This window comes from Leuciscus leuciscus (assembly GCF_965113295.1).
Source record: "Leuciscus leuciscus genome assembly, chromosome: 13".
NCBI classification, from domain to species: domain Eukaryota; kingdom Metazoa; phylum Chordata; class Actinopteri; order Cypriniformes; family Leuciscidae; genus Leuciscus; species Leuciscus leuciscus.
Genome location: NC_138737.1, coordinates 21,791,285 through 21,808,053, shown reverse-complemented (window position 1 = coordinate 21,808,053; position 16,769 = coordinate 21,791,285). Strand labels below are relative to the sequence as shown.

The following is a 16,769-nucleotide window of genomic DNA, read 5'->3' as shown; positions in this document are numbered from 1 at the left end:
CCTCCGTTCCCTCCTCAAGGAACGAGGGTTACATATGTAACCGAGACGTTATTTTCACATTACATCTTTACTTGAGTTTCTTCCCTGGAAGTTGCTGCCAGAATCATATTCATAACACTGTTTCTAGCCAGTGCACTCAGTCACTGGCTTGGTGCCCTGCTACCTGCAATTCATTACCTAACCATACACCACACTCAGACTGATGTGACTGGCTACATCCAATTTGGTCATCTTGTTTCCTTATCCACATAAAGCCATTCACTTGGCCAGGTCAAGAAATCTTTCCAGAATGGATATTCTTTCCATACTTCACCAGAATGCACTGTGATGAGCTTAGTAGAAATACAAATCAGTGGAAGACGCAAGTTGATTGTATAGTTTTAAATGTTCAGTACTGAAAAGTATTTTATGTTGAATTCGGAAAAAATATTGATCCCGTATTTGTTGTGCTATTAGCTCAGTAGCAAACTAACTTCAATCTCTAAAAAATCAATTGCGAGTTGAGTCTCCTATGCCCTTCACATGAGCTTAGACTTTTCCAAATCACCATCTTTACTTTCCACTGCACTGCTTTTTGTTTTTCTATGTAAACATGTAATAGACAGACATCTTTGACGATTGCTCTGCATCTCATTGCTTTTAATTTCCCCCTATGAAAAAGAAGCACTTAAAGGTTCACCCACAAATTTAAATAATCCCATCATTTACTCACCCTGAAGCCATCCTAGGTGTATATGGCTATTTTCTATCAGCCAAACACAATCGGAGTTGTATTAAAGGACAAGTTCGGTATTTTACACTTAAAGCCCTGTTTACAGATCGTATCTGATGAAATAGAACGGTTAAGATAAAAATTTGGACACATGCTCCTGTCCCGAGAATTTTAGGTTTATTTCGCTTTTGTGGACCTATTTTGCCAAACGCGTCACACCCGTGATTCTTCCGTTGAGAGCTTGAATAATAGACACTCCAGCCCAGTTGGTGGCGATAATGCACCTTTGCCAATTGCAAGCAAACCACGGGCATTTCATTGAATACACAGAAGAAGCAGAAGAAGAAGCGGCGGAGTAATATCGTAAAGGTGCTGCGGTCTCACAGCACGTCCTATTAAGTCAATGGAGTTGGACAAAAACTACGATAAAACCTGTTGGAATGCATCTTTTTCAGCGATTTTTGAGGGAACATATCAGTGAACACCCCTGACCACTCGGTGAGTTTCACGTCTTTGTAAACGAAAGTTTAATGTGTTTTTAGGTCGGAATCTTCCAGTGCATATAGACAACCATTGTGGGGGTGGGGGGGTGGGGGGGAGCGAAATAAACCTAAAATTCTCGGGACAGCAGCATGTGTCCAAATTTTTATCTTAACCGTTCTATTTCATCAGATACGATCTGTAAACAGGGCTTTAAGTGTAAAATACCGAACTTGTCCTTTAAAAAATATCCTGGCTTTTCCAAGCTTAATAATGGGAGTGAATGATACATTGTTTTTTGAAGCCCAAAAAAGCACATCCATCCATCATAAAAGTAATCCATACGGCTCCAGGGGGTTAATAAAAGCTTTCTGACGTGAAGCAATGTGTTTTTGTAAGACAAATATCCATATTTATAACTTAATGACTGGCTTCGGTAACAGCAGTACGCAAGTCTATAGCTCCGGTGGAAGAGTGACCTCTGTCTTTCAATAGAAATGAATTGAAAGTCTTCTTAAATGCTTGTCAGTAAATTCAGCAGTACATTTTACATTTAGAAGACAAGAGAAGACATTATAAAATTACACATATAAATGTATTTAAGTGGTTCAAAAAAGTACTCTAAAGTTCAGCTAATTGCCTTAAATATACATTTAAACTATATTTAAACTGTGCACTTACTGAGAGTGTATTCTTTTTAAGTAGGCTATATCATTTCTGCAATAAGTACTGTTTAAAAGCATGCTAAAGTGTACTTCTTTTTCAAAAGAGCGCCACATTTATGTTAAGCTAAAACATCTCAAATACTTGCGTACTTTTTTATTCTGTTGTGCTGCATGTCACCTTTATAAACACAAGAACACATTCTTAGTGAACGGCCCCTTATGTAGACTGCAAGCATCAAGCTGCACTACGCAACTTCTTGTAAGTCATTGTGGCATTTTAGAGTGTCTTGTAATGTCAAGGGTCAACACAGAAAATTGACTTAGAAAATTTGTTGATAACTCTTTTATTCACTTACCTCAGTTACTGCAACATGCATATTTAAGCCTTTCTCTCACATCTGGAATTGCTGTGCAAAGATAAATAAACTCAGCAGTGGGACAGACTGCTCATTTGGCATGTTACCCGTGTTTGGAAAACACACCACATCCTACTGCACGAAAGCCTGTCAGATCCATACTTCTCCAGCAGAACCATGACCCGGCTCCTATTGTCGAGGGATCGATAGCTAACCCTGTCAGTCTGTGCTTTATTTGCCTGGACTGTATGCACGAAACCAGTCTTGACTGCTCCTATTTGGCCTTCCACCAATCCCCATCAAAACAGATAAACAACATTCCTGTACTATAAATCAGGACAAAAAAAAAAAAAAGCAAGTTTTTTGGAGCTAAAAAAAACAAAAACACTCAAGCAACTGCGTCAGATACAGAGCAAATGGACGCCCAGAGTGCTAGATGGATATCCTTAAACTACATTCTTCATTCTGAGAAAGAAAAAAAAAAGAAAGAAAAGAAAATCACAACCAGTTTCTGATTTAGCTTGTCACGACCGTCAGCAGTGTAGCGTCACAATAGACACAGATTCAAATATGGAATGAAAATGGCAGGCTTGAAATGCTCCCAATCACAACAGTAAAGAGTAGAAGCTACAACAACAATCATCCTAAAACAGACCTCTGAATACATCAGAACTGGAGATACTGAAACACTTTATCTGACGGATCAAGCGGGTCAGCGGGCTGGGGGTCTAGCTGACTGATCAGCTAAATGATCTGAAACCCAGCTAGACCAGTTCAAATCAGTTAAGACCAGAAATCTTTGCTGGTTAAAGCTGTTATTTTTTCTTTGACAATCCTATAGACAATTTGGTCTGGAATGCACAGCCATTCGTCTACTTAAAAATCAATTAAAAAGCCATCATCTATGAATTACACCAGAGGATAATAACAGTAACATTAATCACAAAAATGACAGTATAAAACAAACATAACAATAAGAGAAATATAATCTCTGAACTGCCATTTGTAATTACATTTATACCTCCACAAATATAATTGTGGTGATACTGCCTCATATTAAAGTCCAGCTCACATCAAGAAAGATAAAAATGTTAGTGTCTACACAAAAGCACGATAAAATATAAGCTGCAGTTATGTTTTATGGCAGTTTAAATGCTTAAGCTCTTTAAAGTCAGGTGGATTTCCCTTTAATAGAATCATAAAGTCTTGAGTCTTGCATCAAATACTGCATAGACAAACTCTAGATAAGTCAATTGAGGCAGTATGTGAACATTAAACCTTAAAGGGATACTCCACTTTTTTTGGAAATAGGCTCATTTTACAACTCCCCCAGAGTTAAACAGTTGAGTCTTACTGTTTTCGAATCCATTCAGCCGATCTCCGGGTCTGGCTGTACCACTTTTAGCATAGCTTAGCATAGATCATTGAATCGGACAAGACCATTAGCATATCTCTCAAAAAAATGACCAAAGAGTTTCGATATTTTTCCTATTTAAAACTTGACTCTTCTGTAGTTACATCGTGTACTAAGACCGACGGAAAATGAAAAGTTTTGATTTTCTAGGCTGATATGGCTAGGAACTATACTCTCATTCCTGCGTAATAATCAAGAAACTTTGTTGCCGTACCATGAGTCCAGCAGGCGTAATGATATGACGCAGCGCCTGAAAATAGTCCCCAGCTCGGTAACTTCCAACGTGACCGGGACTAAGTTTGTCTAACCTATTAGACCTATTTTCAGGCGCTGCGTCATATCATTACGCCTGCTGGACTCATGGTACGGCAGCAAAGTTTCTTGATTATTACGCAGGAATGAGAGTATAGTTCCTAGCCATATCTCTAATTTTTTTGAGAGAGATGCTAATGGTCTTGTCCGATTCAATGATCTATGCTAAGCTATGCTAAAAGTGGTACCGCCAGACCTGGAGATCGGCTGAATGGATTCGAAAACGGTAAAACTCAACTGTTTAACTCTGGGGGAGTTGTAAAATGAGCCTATTTCCCAAAAAAGTGGAGTATCCCTTTAATAAACAAATCATATCAGTACTCATGCTGCTTATTCAGCCTCTGAAAAATGAACTATGCCGTGAACTTTCACTCTGCTGAACTGCTTAAAATGCAGCTCCAAATGAAGAACAAGTTTTGCTAAAAAGCTCAGTTATTCCGCAGCAGAAACTATTACATAACATGAATAATACCAGGACTAGGATTTGGGCTAAAAAAACAAATGAAATTTGTTGTGTCATATTGACATAAATAGGGCATGGTTAGGGGCAGTCAACTCAAGCTCAACATGCTTTATGAAAGCAGGAATACAAACTACCAAAAAGAGAGGGAAGACATGTAATGCCATTAACTCTATCATCCATACATAATTTTTTAACCAAAATCATGTTAAAATTAAAGTATCTAATACTACAAAGTATATTATATATATATATATATATATTTTTTTTTTTATATTGCAAATTATTGACAACATTTATTACAATTATACATACATTTTCATTAAACAAATGTGTTAAGTCATTGCATAAATGTCCTTCTGAGGCATCCAGGGGTATCAACTAAAATCTAGATCTGTCTTGTTCTGGCACAAATTAAGCCCAGAAGAAAGGACAGGAAATGAGGGGAAGAAGAAAGAGTAACAGGATCAGAAAATGTTGCAAGCCAGGATTCGATCTCATGTCCCCCATAACACAATGCACACACATTTCAGATGCTCCTTGCCAAGACCCAAAGCCATTGACCTAAAGTGACATTTGAATGGAGGAGATACAGACAGTGAATGAGGCTATTGACCCAAACAGTGTTGAATCAGTGAGGTCGTGGGGCTGCCAACTGTGGCTTTAAATAGTCAAGCTCTGTATGAGCCCGCAGTGTCATTCATTACCCAGTTCATCTTGTATTCCTCTGCTAAGACAAAGCCATCCCTCACAGCTCCGATCGCAGCACGGCCAATGAGAGATGATGTGAGGCCAATTTCCACTGCAATGGATTCAAGCCATGATGTGAGGACGGATGGGGGTTGTGGAGATGGATGGGGAGGCAGGCTTATTGTTAGTCGGCCCGGTACAGTTGAAGTACTGGATTAAGCTGCCTGTGACATTCATGTTTAATAACGCCAATCCAAACAGTGATCTGTCATTCAAGATGGGCGAATTGGTAAAAATGCAGAGAGAATTATATGTGAAAATAGTGTTGGGGCGTTTATATATAATATAATACATATTAGTAACCTATTATAAATAAAATATAAGTAAAACATAATTTGAATGAATGCAAGTATAATAAAAAATATGAATATTCTCTAAAAAAATAAGTTGAAATAATGCAAATTGATTTGACTATAACAAACGTATAGACTATCGATTAACAGCCTTGGATAGTTACAGAAGGTCTGCTTTGGTCTTAAAAAGTTTATAGCCTTAGTTTTCATTCAAATAAATGTTTCTATAGAGAAAATGAAATACTATGAAAATAGTTTCAGTTATGACTTTTTTCACTTGATTTAGTCTAATTAGTTTTGTTTCAAATACATTGTGATTTTTGTTGAACGAGATCTGTCAGCAACAGCAAATTTTTGGTCATGCGCGAGCGATCCTTGGACAGCTTTCCCTGTGCATGAAATCACCCGTATGCCAGCAAACCATTGAAAACGTGGGACAATGATGACGATACATAACAACAGAGTGCTTACCTGAAACCCTCCGTAACTGGCAGATTTGAAGAAAATGATCGTCGTTTGGCAAATAAATAAATGACGGAGAGTTACATATGCATTACTAACATTTTATCATGTAAGCTTTATGGTACGCCTCAAACAAGGGAATTTCTAGTAATTTAAAGTGTTACTGTTAATTAGCGAGTCCACAAATGTCTTGGGTATGCAGAGCATTCACAGCTTATATGGACCGCACACCCTGGATATATTATTATATATATATATATATATATATATATATATATATATATATATATATATATATATATATATATATATATATATATGTGCTGTATATATATATATATATATATATATATGTGCTGTATATATAATATAAATGCACACACACACACACACACACACACACACACACACACACACACACACACACACACACACACACACACACACACACACACACACACACACACACACAAAAGATGTATATATAAATATATATATATATATAAATATATATATATATATATATATATATATATACACAGTGTATACCCTGGATCACAGTCATAAGTCCACAGACGGTCCAGGGTCACACGCACACATGTATATATATACAGTACATATATATACACATACATACACACACACAGATATATTATATATATAAAAAAACCTTTTATGTTAGATGTGATTAATCGATTTGACAGCACACTTGCAACACAATATGGATATTCTTTTTACAATAATTTATGATTTGTAAAATCCTGATAATTTTTTTACACTGTAATTAATATTTATACATATAATTGGCAGCACTATTGGTTTGCGTGGCATTGGGAAAAAGTAAATCCTGTTGCGATTCATTGATCCTAAACACGAAGCAGTCAACAAGAGGGAAGGCCTTTTCTCGCTAACGTTATCTGTCTTTATATTTCACATAAACACACACCCACATGAACACCTCCACAGACGTGCCTCCACACGAAAACACGGAGCAATGAAGAGATTTATGTCCATCCTCTGCAGTCTTGACTCTATGACTGTTCGCATACATCGGGTCCAACAGAGCACTAATGTTAAAAATAGCACATCCACACAAGAACAAATCAGTCTCCTTAAAAATCCTCATTAATGCTGCTTCATATCCTTAGTTAGCTTACATCTCTGATCTCTCCTTCAAAGTGCTTTCATACGGCTTCAAAGTCAAAAATCAGCAGGGAAACATGCAGTACAGATGATTCCCAGATTGAGCACTTGAACTACGCATTCACTTATTTAAAAGCAACAACAGGAACAGTGTGTTCTGTTCTATAAGTAATGTGTACATGTGTGTCCTTGCGTGATTATTTATTTTCAATCGTTCAAGGGAGTTTTCATATAATTTGTCGGCATTAATGCTTCAGCGATCATTTGGTTATGTATATGTGTTCAATGAACCTATCAATCATTGCTAAATGCAAATTACTACCAAAGGCCATGTTAACATTACAAGACGAAATTGTCTCAGTCTATGAAAGACATTAGCGTGTATCAAATCGAATGAATAGTTTTCTTTGAAATGCAATATTCCGACATATCAGCTTTTCACACTATGTGGCTATTTCTGCTACATTGCCGAGAATTACAGATAACTGCTCATCCACCCACATCTTCCAGCGCAGCCGTGGATTAAGCACCAGGATGCTTCATGGCATATGTGGACTAAAAGCAAAATACATGTTCGATGCCACTTCTGTAATTTGCATATAATAAGCATGAGCCTTTCAGGCTTGTGAATGATCAGGGTTACGTTCCTTCGGTGTATCAGCACCAAATGTTGAACTAAATGCATTTAAACTCAAAATGAAACTTTACTACAAACCTAACTAAAACAAATTAATATTAGTTTTTGATGCATGTACATAAAAAAATGTGAAACCTTTACAGCCCACCTGCATTGCACAGGAAAATGGCAATAGATTACACCATTAAACGGTTTTAAAAGATTTTAAATGAACATTGGCAAGCCTAAAATTTCAACAACAACAACAACAACAACAAAAAAACCTCTACTAAATCAAAACTAAATGAAAATGAAAAGACAAAATAATCTAAAATAAACACAAACTTAAAAAAAAAAACGAAAAAAAAACCGATACTAATCTGTGTGGAAACTTCATTTTACAGAGGCTTGATTTCTTGACAGGTATTGACTGAAGTAATCCAGCAATGGTCCACTGGTAAGTGGTAGTGGATAGGCTTGTGTTAATAAAATGGTTGGCTATTAAATCCCAGGGAAACACAGTAAAAGTGATGTACTAATGTTCGGTTCAGCCTAATTGAACACTGTCTTGTCAATTAAGCAGAAAGTCTCTTCTGTTTCTAAAAGAAGGTTCTTAAAATGTCTGCAATTACATTCCTGGCGAAGGCTCAAGGCGCTAATAGAATATGGTGGAGGGAAAGAGCAGACTTTAATTTCAAAGCAACATTAAACGCTTTGGGAGTAACCTAAAAAATTTAATGGAAAATGAATGCAAGGTATATGCTTAAGTAATTATCAAAATATTTACTTTACGTTCAATTTAACAGGTACTTCAAATGTAGCATCTGTTTTCTGGTTTGCTGTAGTGGTTAAAGAATGAAAGCAGTTAACTGGAAGGATGCTGGTTCAGCAAAGAGTGAGCTGTGAGCGGACACCATTGAGCCTTTGAGCACAACACACATACTAAGGCCCTGAGTAAGGCACTTAAAGGAACAGTTCATCCCAAAAGATGTTCCAAACTCATATGACTTTCTTTCATCCTTACAACCTAAGAGTGGAGTTTTTGTAGAATATCTTGGACAGTTTTTTTTTTTTTTTAAACAAAATGAAAGTGAATAAGGTCTGTCTCTAAAATATCTTTGCTATAATCTTCTAAAGTCAAACTGATTGATAAAGAACATATACATTTGTATAAAATTAGCATGATATATAGAAACGAAAATAGTTTTATGAAGCCATATAAGCCACATATTACAATCATTTATTTTTTAAGATTTTCAGTGAATAATGACTTAAATGTTATAGGTAACAATGCAGAGAATATCAAAACCAGCACACAAGTGGTCTGGATTACTTTTATGATGCTTCTATGTTGCTTTTACGTCCTTAATGAAGCTTGATGCTTTTTTAAGTCTCGGTTCATTTTTATTGCATGTAAAAGAGCAAAAAGCACATTATTAAAAGGTCCCTTTTGTGTTCCACTGGGGGAACAAAAATCATACAGACTTGAAATGACATTAGGAGAAGCAAATAATGACAGAATTTTCATTTTTGGATGACATATCCCTGAAACCCTATAAGGGGATTTTCCCTGTAATAAGTTTGTGGTCACTGTTCCATGGCGACATTGTGGTAGAGCTGTGGTTATAAATAAAGATTCAAGAGTTGCAGATTTATGGAAACTGTTTTTTTTGTGTGTTTTTTTTACGTTACAGGCTTTGGATGAATCACTTGTTTTTCTATCTCTGGTGAGTGGTTTTAGATAAAAGCATATGCTAAATGAATAAATGTCAGTTCATTTCAGGGCTACATTATAAAACGCATTGACTTGCCTACCTGCAGTGCACATCCATACGGCAGGTGTTGCGCAACAGAAGACAGTTGGGTTTGCTCTTGTCTAGGTATGAGCAAGAGGGTACAATGGTCTGTCTCCTCCTCTCAGCACAGGCCTGGTCCTTGCAGGAGCAGAAGAGAAGCCCGTAGGTGTATTGCGTTTCGACGCGCTCAAAGAACTGACGCAAGGCTTTATGGCAGCGCTTTCTGTTGCAGCTGTCCTGTGACTGAGACTGTGAGGGTTGCTGGCTCTGTGTCTGTGCACGGGTGCAGGTGGAGATGTAGTTGGAGCGCTGACGCTTGCAGTTTTCATTGAGGTTGCAGGCTTTGGTGGCGTCCAGACAAGGGTTGCATGGGCGGCTGGGATCTGAGCAGTGTGGCTGGCCTTTACTTGTGCCAGAATGTATGCCTAGGAGAGGAGAAGAGAGCAGGAAAGACAAGTGAGATTGTGTTTGTGAGAATGATATAAAGAGAGTGAAAGGGGAATCAAGAGTGGGTGTGCATAAGAAAAAAGAGTTGCACAGATGTATTGGACATCTCCAGCACAACAATGAACTCTTTGATCTGATTCCAACTCAATGTCCTAATAGGAATGCTTTCCTAAACATAATCCTGCATTTGTTCATTTTTAATAATAATAATAATAATAATCCTTATTTAGTGATTCAATTATTTGGACAGCTGCATGTCCTCATAATGTAGGGAAAGTGGCCTGAAACCTGAGGACATTGGGTTATCTCTGTGTGTGTGTGTGTGTGTGTGTGTGTGTGTGTGTGTGTGTGTGTGTGTGTGTGTGTGTGTGTGTGTGTGTGTGTGTGTGTGTATATATATACACACACACTCAGTAGCCATTACTCCAGTCTAATATGTGTCCATTCTAATATGCTGATTTGGTGCTTAAGAAACATATCTTATTATTATCAGTTCGAATGGGCAATGCACTTTCGCTGTGGATTATCCCATGTAATCCCGACCTTTTGGCTGAACAAGGTCCTGACAAAAGAATGGACATGAAACATTAGCTGTGCCTTTGCTAAAACCAAAAGATGTTTAAATGAATTATCTAAAACCCTCCTGAAACCTTTACATTATTGAAACCTCAAGTGATATATACACTGTGCACAATCCGATAAGTAGCCTACATTCAAGATAAAGAAAAAGTGGGAAAAGGGAAACAAGGGCATGTATCCAGCTGTGCGACATCTGTAAGTGTTCAGCTGAAGGCATCTGAATGAAGCATTCAGGGGATTGGGGAACTGTCAGCTGGAGACTGTGGGGAAGTTCTGGACCTCTAAAAGTGTATGAAGGTCGGCAATGATATGTTGCCCTAATGGCGTCTCTAGCCTTGACGGCAGCTCTGGTGATTGGAGAGAGAGAGGGAGAGAGAGAAACTAATAAAACCCAGTGGGTGTTGGTATAACTTTGAGAACAGATGGTTTATCAGACCCCTTGTGGAGAGTAAAAGATGAATTTCATTCCGAATGGGTTTTTGTTACTTATGAATAAAGTGCTAATGATCTAAATGTCTGAACTGTTTACTCTAAATGAGTGGAAATATAATATTTATGTAAATAAAAAGGGAGTCGGCATATAAATTACCTCGTGCTATGGCAGCAAACGACTCAGGGAAACATTAGGGATTTTCATGAAGCCCTTTGAAGATATTTTGAAACTGATTGATATTAATAACTATCTTGATGTTTGTTGGGAGTAATCTTGGTTTTAGAGTAGACATCATTGCTCAGAGGTCTTGTATTTACAAATCAATGATTAATAACACATGTTCAAAAGTCTGACATTAATAAGACATGGGAATGTTTACATCAAACATATCCTTACTTATTAAAGACTCAAACATATCCTTACTCATCTGTGTTACAGATTTATACATTTGATGTAGATCTGGACTCGTGATTTTGCATGGCCGTCCCTGCTAGAAGCAAATACAAGCATTTGTCAGATATTTGAAATAACACAGATTGCCTCTGATCTCAAGTATCACTACAGTTAAATACAGGAGGGACTCCTGAATGCAATCAATACAATTTGTAGCAAGTGCAATCAATGCATGAAGCCTCTCTTCCTCGTAACCTTACTCCCCAAGCATTTTTAGGCTTAACAAGATTCATTTCCCGAGGACAAAAAAAAAAACCCACCAGAAGTACATTTACTGATCCTCTCTGAATTTGAAAATACAACCATATTGATATGTTTGCATATCAATTGTTATTTTTGTTAACTCACCCCATTGTTGTTTTTTCCCCAAATATTCTTGTTTTACACATACATGTGAAAATAGTTTCTATCAGCTTAAAAAAGGTAAAAACAACTGTCAGAATAGCTTAAGGATGTTATTGAATATGGGAATATTAATGTATTTGGTCTTGGCGGACTAGATCTTCTACGCTGCTGCTGCTGTTGATTATCGCTGCTGCTGCAGAGCTAGTATGTACTTGCTACTGCTAAATACACAGACATGATGTCAGGGTTCTGCCCTGGCAGCCTTGTCTGTGTTGTCTTTGTTTCATGTTTCTATGTTTGTCTTGTGTTTGAGCACATGGCATGAGCATATGTCTTAGTTTGTGTTTGCCATGTCCGCCTCGTGTCCCGCCCCCTTGTTTAGTCCTTGTCCAGTCCTTGTTTTTACTAATTGTGCTCACCTGATCCTCATGTGCTCTGGTCCCTTTAAATTGTGACTCTTTCCCTCATGTCCTTGCTGGTGTGTTGTGTAAATGTTCTTTGTGGTGTTTTCTGGTTTGTGCTCGTCAAATTATCCTAGAGCTTACTCTAGTGTTTATTACATTTTTTATTTTTATATATATATATATATTTTATTCCCAGTATCAGAGTATTAGGGATGGGCAAATGAAGCCTCATGAAGCACTGAGGCTTTCCCCTGAATGTTTCGGGAAAAGATTCGAAACACCAAGAGTGTCGAAAACAGCGCCATCTTGTGGCAGGTCAAATTTATAGCAGCAATGTTTATGAGCAGCTGAGAGCGCCGTTGTTTTATCCATTAAGCAAATAAAAGCCTGACAACGCTAAATGTTCAGTTTACTGATAATATAATTCACATATTAAAGTGTGGCAATAAAATAAATGTAACAATTATATTAATACTATACAGATATAAAAATACTTTGCTTAATGCAAGTAAATGTTGGTCTAATTATTTTATGGTTTCTATGCTGTTTATGTGTCAGAATATATGATCATGTAACATAGGCTGTAGGCTTATTTATATATATTACACAACAACAACAACAACAAAAAAATTTAGTAAATGGACTTAAACTTCCAAAAACCTGTAGAGTGGTGGTCTGGGTTCAAGCGCTCCGACACGCAAAGTGAAGCATTCACATGACTGGAAAGAAAGTGAGGCTTTGTTTTTCGTTGATCACGTGTTTCTCTGAAAACAATACGCGCTCCGACACGGAGCTTCATGAGAAATTGCGCTGCGTACTCGATACACGCTTTGAAGCTTCAGTGTCAAATGTAACATCACTACAGAGTATCCTTGTTGCTATTTTGTTTTTCTCTGCTTGTTTTTTTTATTTTTTATCTTAAATCTTAGATTTTTCATTAGTTTGCTATTGTTATTTATATTTCTGTTTTTTGTCTCTCTAGTCATTGATCTTATCAGTTTAATTTTGGTTCTCTTAATTGTTGCCATCTCTTGTCTGTCTTGAGTCTCGTCTTGTATGTTCTTCTGTGTGTTCCTGCCCTGTATCCTGAGTTCCCTTGCCACTGACTCTTAACTGACTGGTGCAGCTATCTAACCCCTATGTCAAGCCTCTGGTTCTGTGAGCCTCTACCTGGTGGCAAGACTGGTGCAACATCTGAGATCTACGTCAAGCTACGAGTTCCTTGTGTTGCTGCCTGGTCTTTCCTTTGGAGCTGCTTCTATTGTACTCTCGTCATCACCATCTTATACTGACGGTCTCAGTGGTCATCCGTTCTGCCTGTCGTCGTGTCGTCTGTCCTGCCCTCCTGTTTGAACTGGTTCACACTTCATTTGCTCATTTGCATCTGGGTCCTATCTCTTGCAGAATTGTGACACATGATGCTGTGAGCATGTAAGATGCTGCTGCTGCATAAATAGACTTCCATAAATCCAATAGCAGATCTAGGCAGGTGGAGCTGGGGGAGGTGGATGATTTCAGAGGAACTTTGATAGTGTGCTGCAGGACTAGCTTACAGCAAACACTGAACCAGACTCTTTAAATGTTGAGCAAGAAATCTCATTGGCAGCATGATCAGCAGAAGCCAATCAGCTTATGTCATGCGGTAATGATGTGATTGCTTGAAAATTGAATGTAAAGGACCTATCAGGCCCTAACTATATATTAACAATAATATCAATATTGTTTTAAATGTATTTTGTTTAGATGGTTTTTATTGGAAAACCTGGAAAACATGACAAAAACACTGAATAAGAAAATGTTTGCAGTGCAACTGACAGCTATTTAGACTGAGGTCAAAAAAGTATCCTGTAATTCATTGTATCCTGTAACATTACGAGGTTGAGAAAGTCTCCTGCAATTGGTGCAATCTTGTGTTCCCATAATAATAATAGCCCTTTAAAAGTTCTTACTCTCAATCGACAAAAGCCATTTGCAATGTTCTGAATGTGCGGCAAGCAAAGGTTACCCAAATCTAAAAATACTGTGTGGTTTTAGAGTGTTTCTAAATTTGATTCAATAGTCCTCTGTCTCTTGTTGTGTGTATGTGTGTGTGTGTGTGTGTGTGTGTGTTTGTGAGAGAGCAATTTTAGGTGTGTCTCACAGTGGAGGAAGAAGCCGTAAATGAGGTATGAAATTGGTTGTCGAGAATGTACATAAAAAAAGCGTCCAGCGTCTGGAGGTCAGAGGATGCTGCGGCACAGACTGCGCTCAGCATGCACAAACATTTGCCTGGTTAAAGAAGGGATAGGAACCGAACAGAAGGAAATGGGACAAAATATTGGGAGATGTTCAGATATCCTGCAAATATCAAATACAGGAATCCGCAGTAGCCCAAAGTCCGTGCCAAAAGTGGTGCAACTGTTTTAGTGAATTGAACCAATACGTTCCTTACATTCAAGTCATGACATCAAATGACACTTGGAATTTTATTTGGCATCAGAGAGAAATAGAAAACCATAAACCTCCTCTAGAGAGAACCATTTGGGTCACAAAAACTCCATACTGAGATAAAATAAAAGTGAAAATGACAATGGAATAAAAAGGATTTACAGCTTTTTTCTTTCTTTTCTTCCTCTCAAGCAAGAATGCTGGAGGGAGCCCAGTAATTCTGTAACCTGTAAAACAAATTGTGACCAAAAATGACCTGCCGGTAGACCAAAGGTCACAAATACTGTATTATAACCAGTATAATTTAATGAATTAGTTTGAGTTTATAAGGCATGTGGGTTTATTTAATGTGCAAATACTCATACTACACATAGGCTACCTACAGATCACTCACGGGCATATAATGTGTGAATAATGCACAATTTGTGTAATGGACTGCTAAAGGGACAGCAGGTTCAGTCTGGGTTATTCACAGCTCTTGGCACTGACTATGCTGATTGCAATTAGGAGAAGTGCCACAGTTTAGATGTAATCTCCTCTGAGGTGCGTGAGCTCGTTAGAAAGTCTTTAGCTTCTACTGTTGCTGCGAGGAGAATGGGAGGCCTTTCTTTACTTCTCATTACTCATTATCTCCTTCTATTATAATACTTGTTTAGGAGAGAGAGGAAGAGAGAGAGAAAAGCAGCGATGGAAAGAGAGATCCAAACTTTTTCAGTCTGCTGTAACAGAATGGGTCCCTGAGGTTCACTTATAAGATTAATTAATAAATTAATAAAAACAATTCGGCAACAAAATAATCCTTATAATATGATTTTTATTACAATGTTCAATCCTCTTACTGACCTCAGGAATTAAATTGCTTCTATATATTTTTTAAAGAAATTATAAAAATACATAACACTTTACAATAATGTCCCATTAGTTAATGTTAGTCAATGTATTAACTAATAGAAATAAGCAATACATCTGTTACAGTGGTAACAATAAGGTTCATTAGTTAACATTAGTTAACTACAATAGTTAGCATGAACTAATAATGAACTGTACTTATACAGCATTTATTAATCTTTTTTTATGTTAATTGCAACATCTATTAGTTAATGCAATGGGAACAAACAATGAATGACTATATTTTTATTAACTAACGTTAACAACAATTAACAAATACATTAACAAATGTATTGCTCATGGTTAGTTTGTGTTAGTCAATACATTAACTAATGTTAACTAATGAACCTTATTGTAAAGTGTTACCGTTACAGTGTTTATTCATCATTGTCATAGTCTGAAACACAGAATGGGTGTTGATGATGTGCAAATGTAGGAGGTTGTGCATTCAAATGTATTCATCTATTGCAGAAGTATGAAACAAGTTTTTGCTGTGAATTTCTGTAAACTGTTTTTTTTTTTTTTTTACTGAGAGGAGGTTTTGACTGTTCAAAGTTACAGTAATAATCTCTTTTATCTCAAAAACATCCAGGAAAATGTGTCTCCTCATTATTATGAATTGTTTGATTTGTGTGGACATTTCTGAAGTCTAAAACCGGTTTACTTTCAAACTTTTAGCATCAGCAGGGACCACAAAGCGACAGTCTTGTTGTTGGTTTAATAATCAGTGGCTATGACCCAGGCTTGTTTGTATAACGCAGACCATATCTCATGCCCTGCTGACAGGGATGCCACATGGTAAACAGTCTCATTACATTTCTCCATTGAAGGGGCACAAAGGCAACGGTGAAGTATGAATTTCAAATGTGCTTTTACAGTTAATATAGCCAGCAGTAAAGGGGAAATAAATAATATATGTGCAAGGAAATAGGAAGAAGAGAGAAGATAACAATGTCTTGAACTGAGGTTGTGTTGGGTGTTTAACAGTGTTTTCCCTTTGAAGGGAATGAAGGGGGACGAGAAAGAGGGAATTGGTCTCAGTGGCTGAAGGTTACGTTTTACACTGTAACTTGTAAAAAATCTTTACAGTTTTGCACAAGTTTGTCAAAATGTTTGTGTTCTCAGATAATGTAATGTAATGTCATTATCAAACTATGTGTCCCTTGACTTTTAGTCCAGAAACTCCTGTTTGATATATATTTTTTGCACGTATACATTTTATACTACAGGGCTGTTGAATGCTTGAATCTGATTGGTTGACGGACATTCTAACGTGTGCAATTATTTTCCGGTAAATGCACGGCTAAAGTAGATCCAGGCAGGTGTTGACCGCA

General features: G+C 37.2%; 1 protein-coding gene across 2 annotated transcripts in view; it reads right to left on the bottom strand.

Annotated features, from left to right (window-relative positions):
* The window catches only part of gfra2a (GDNF family receptor alpha 2a), an 85,268-nt gene that overhangs the window by 28,227 nt on the left and 40,272 nt on the right, over window positions 1-16,769 (bottom strand). For both annotated transcript variants that reach the window (XM_082187505.1, XM_082187504.1), the window contains exon 4: window positions 9,479-9,884. In XM_082187505.1, the coding sequence (XP_082043631.1) occupies window positions 9,479-9,884 (406 nt within the window). The remainder of the gene's footprint in view (window positions 1-9,478; window positions 9,885-16,769) is intronic.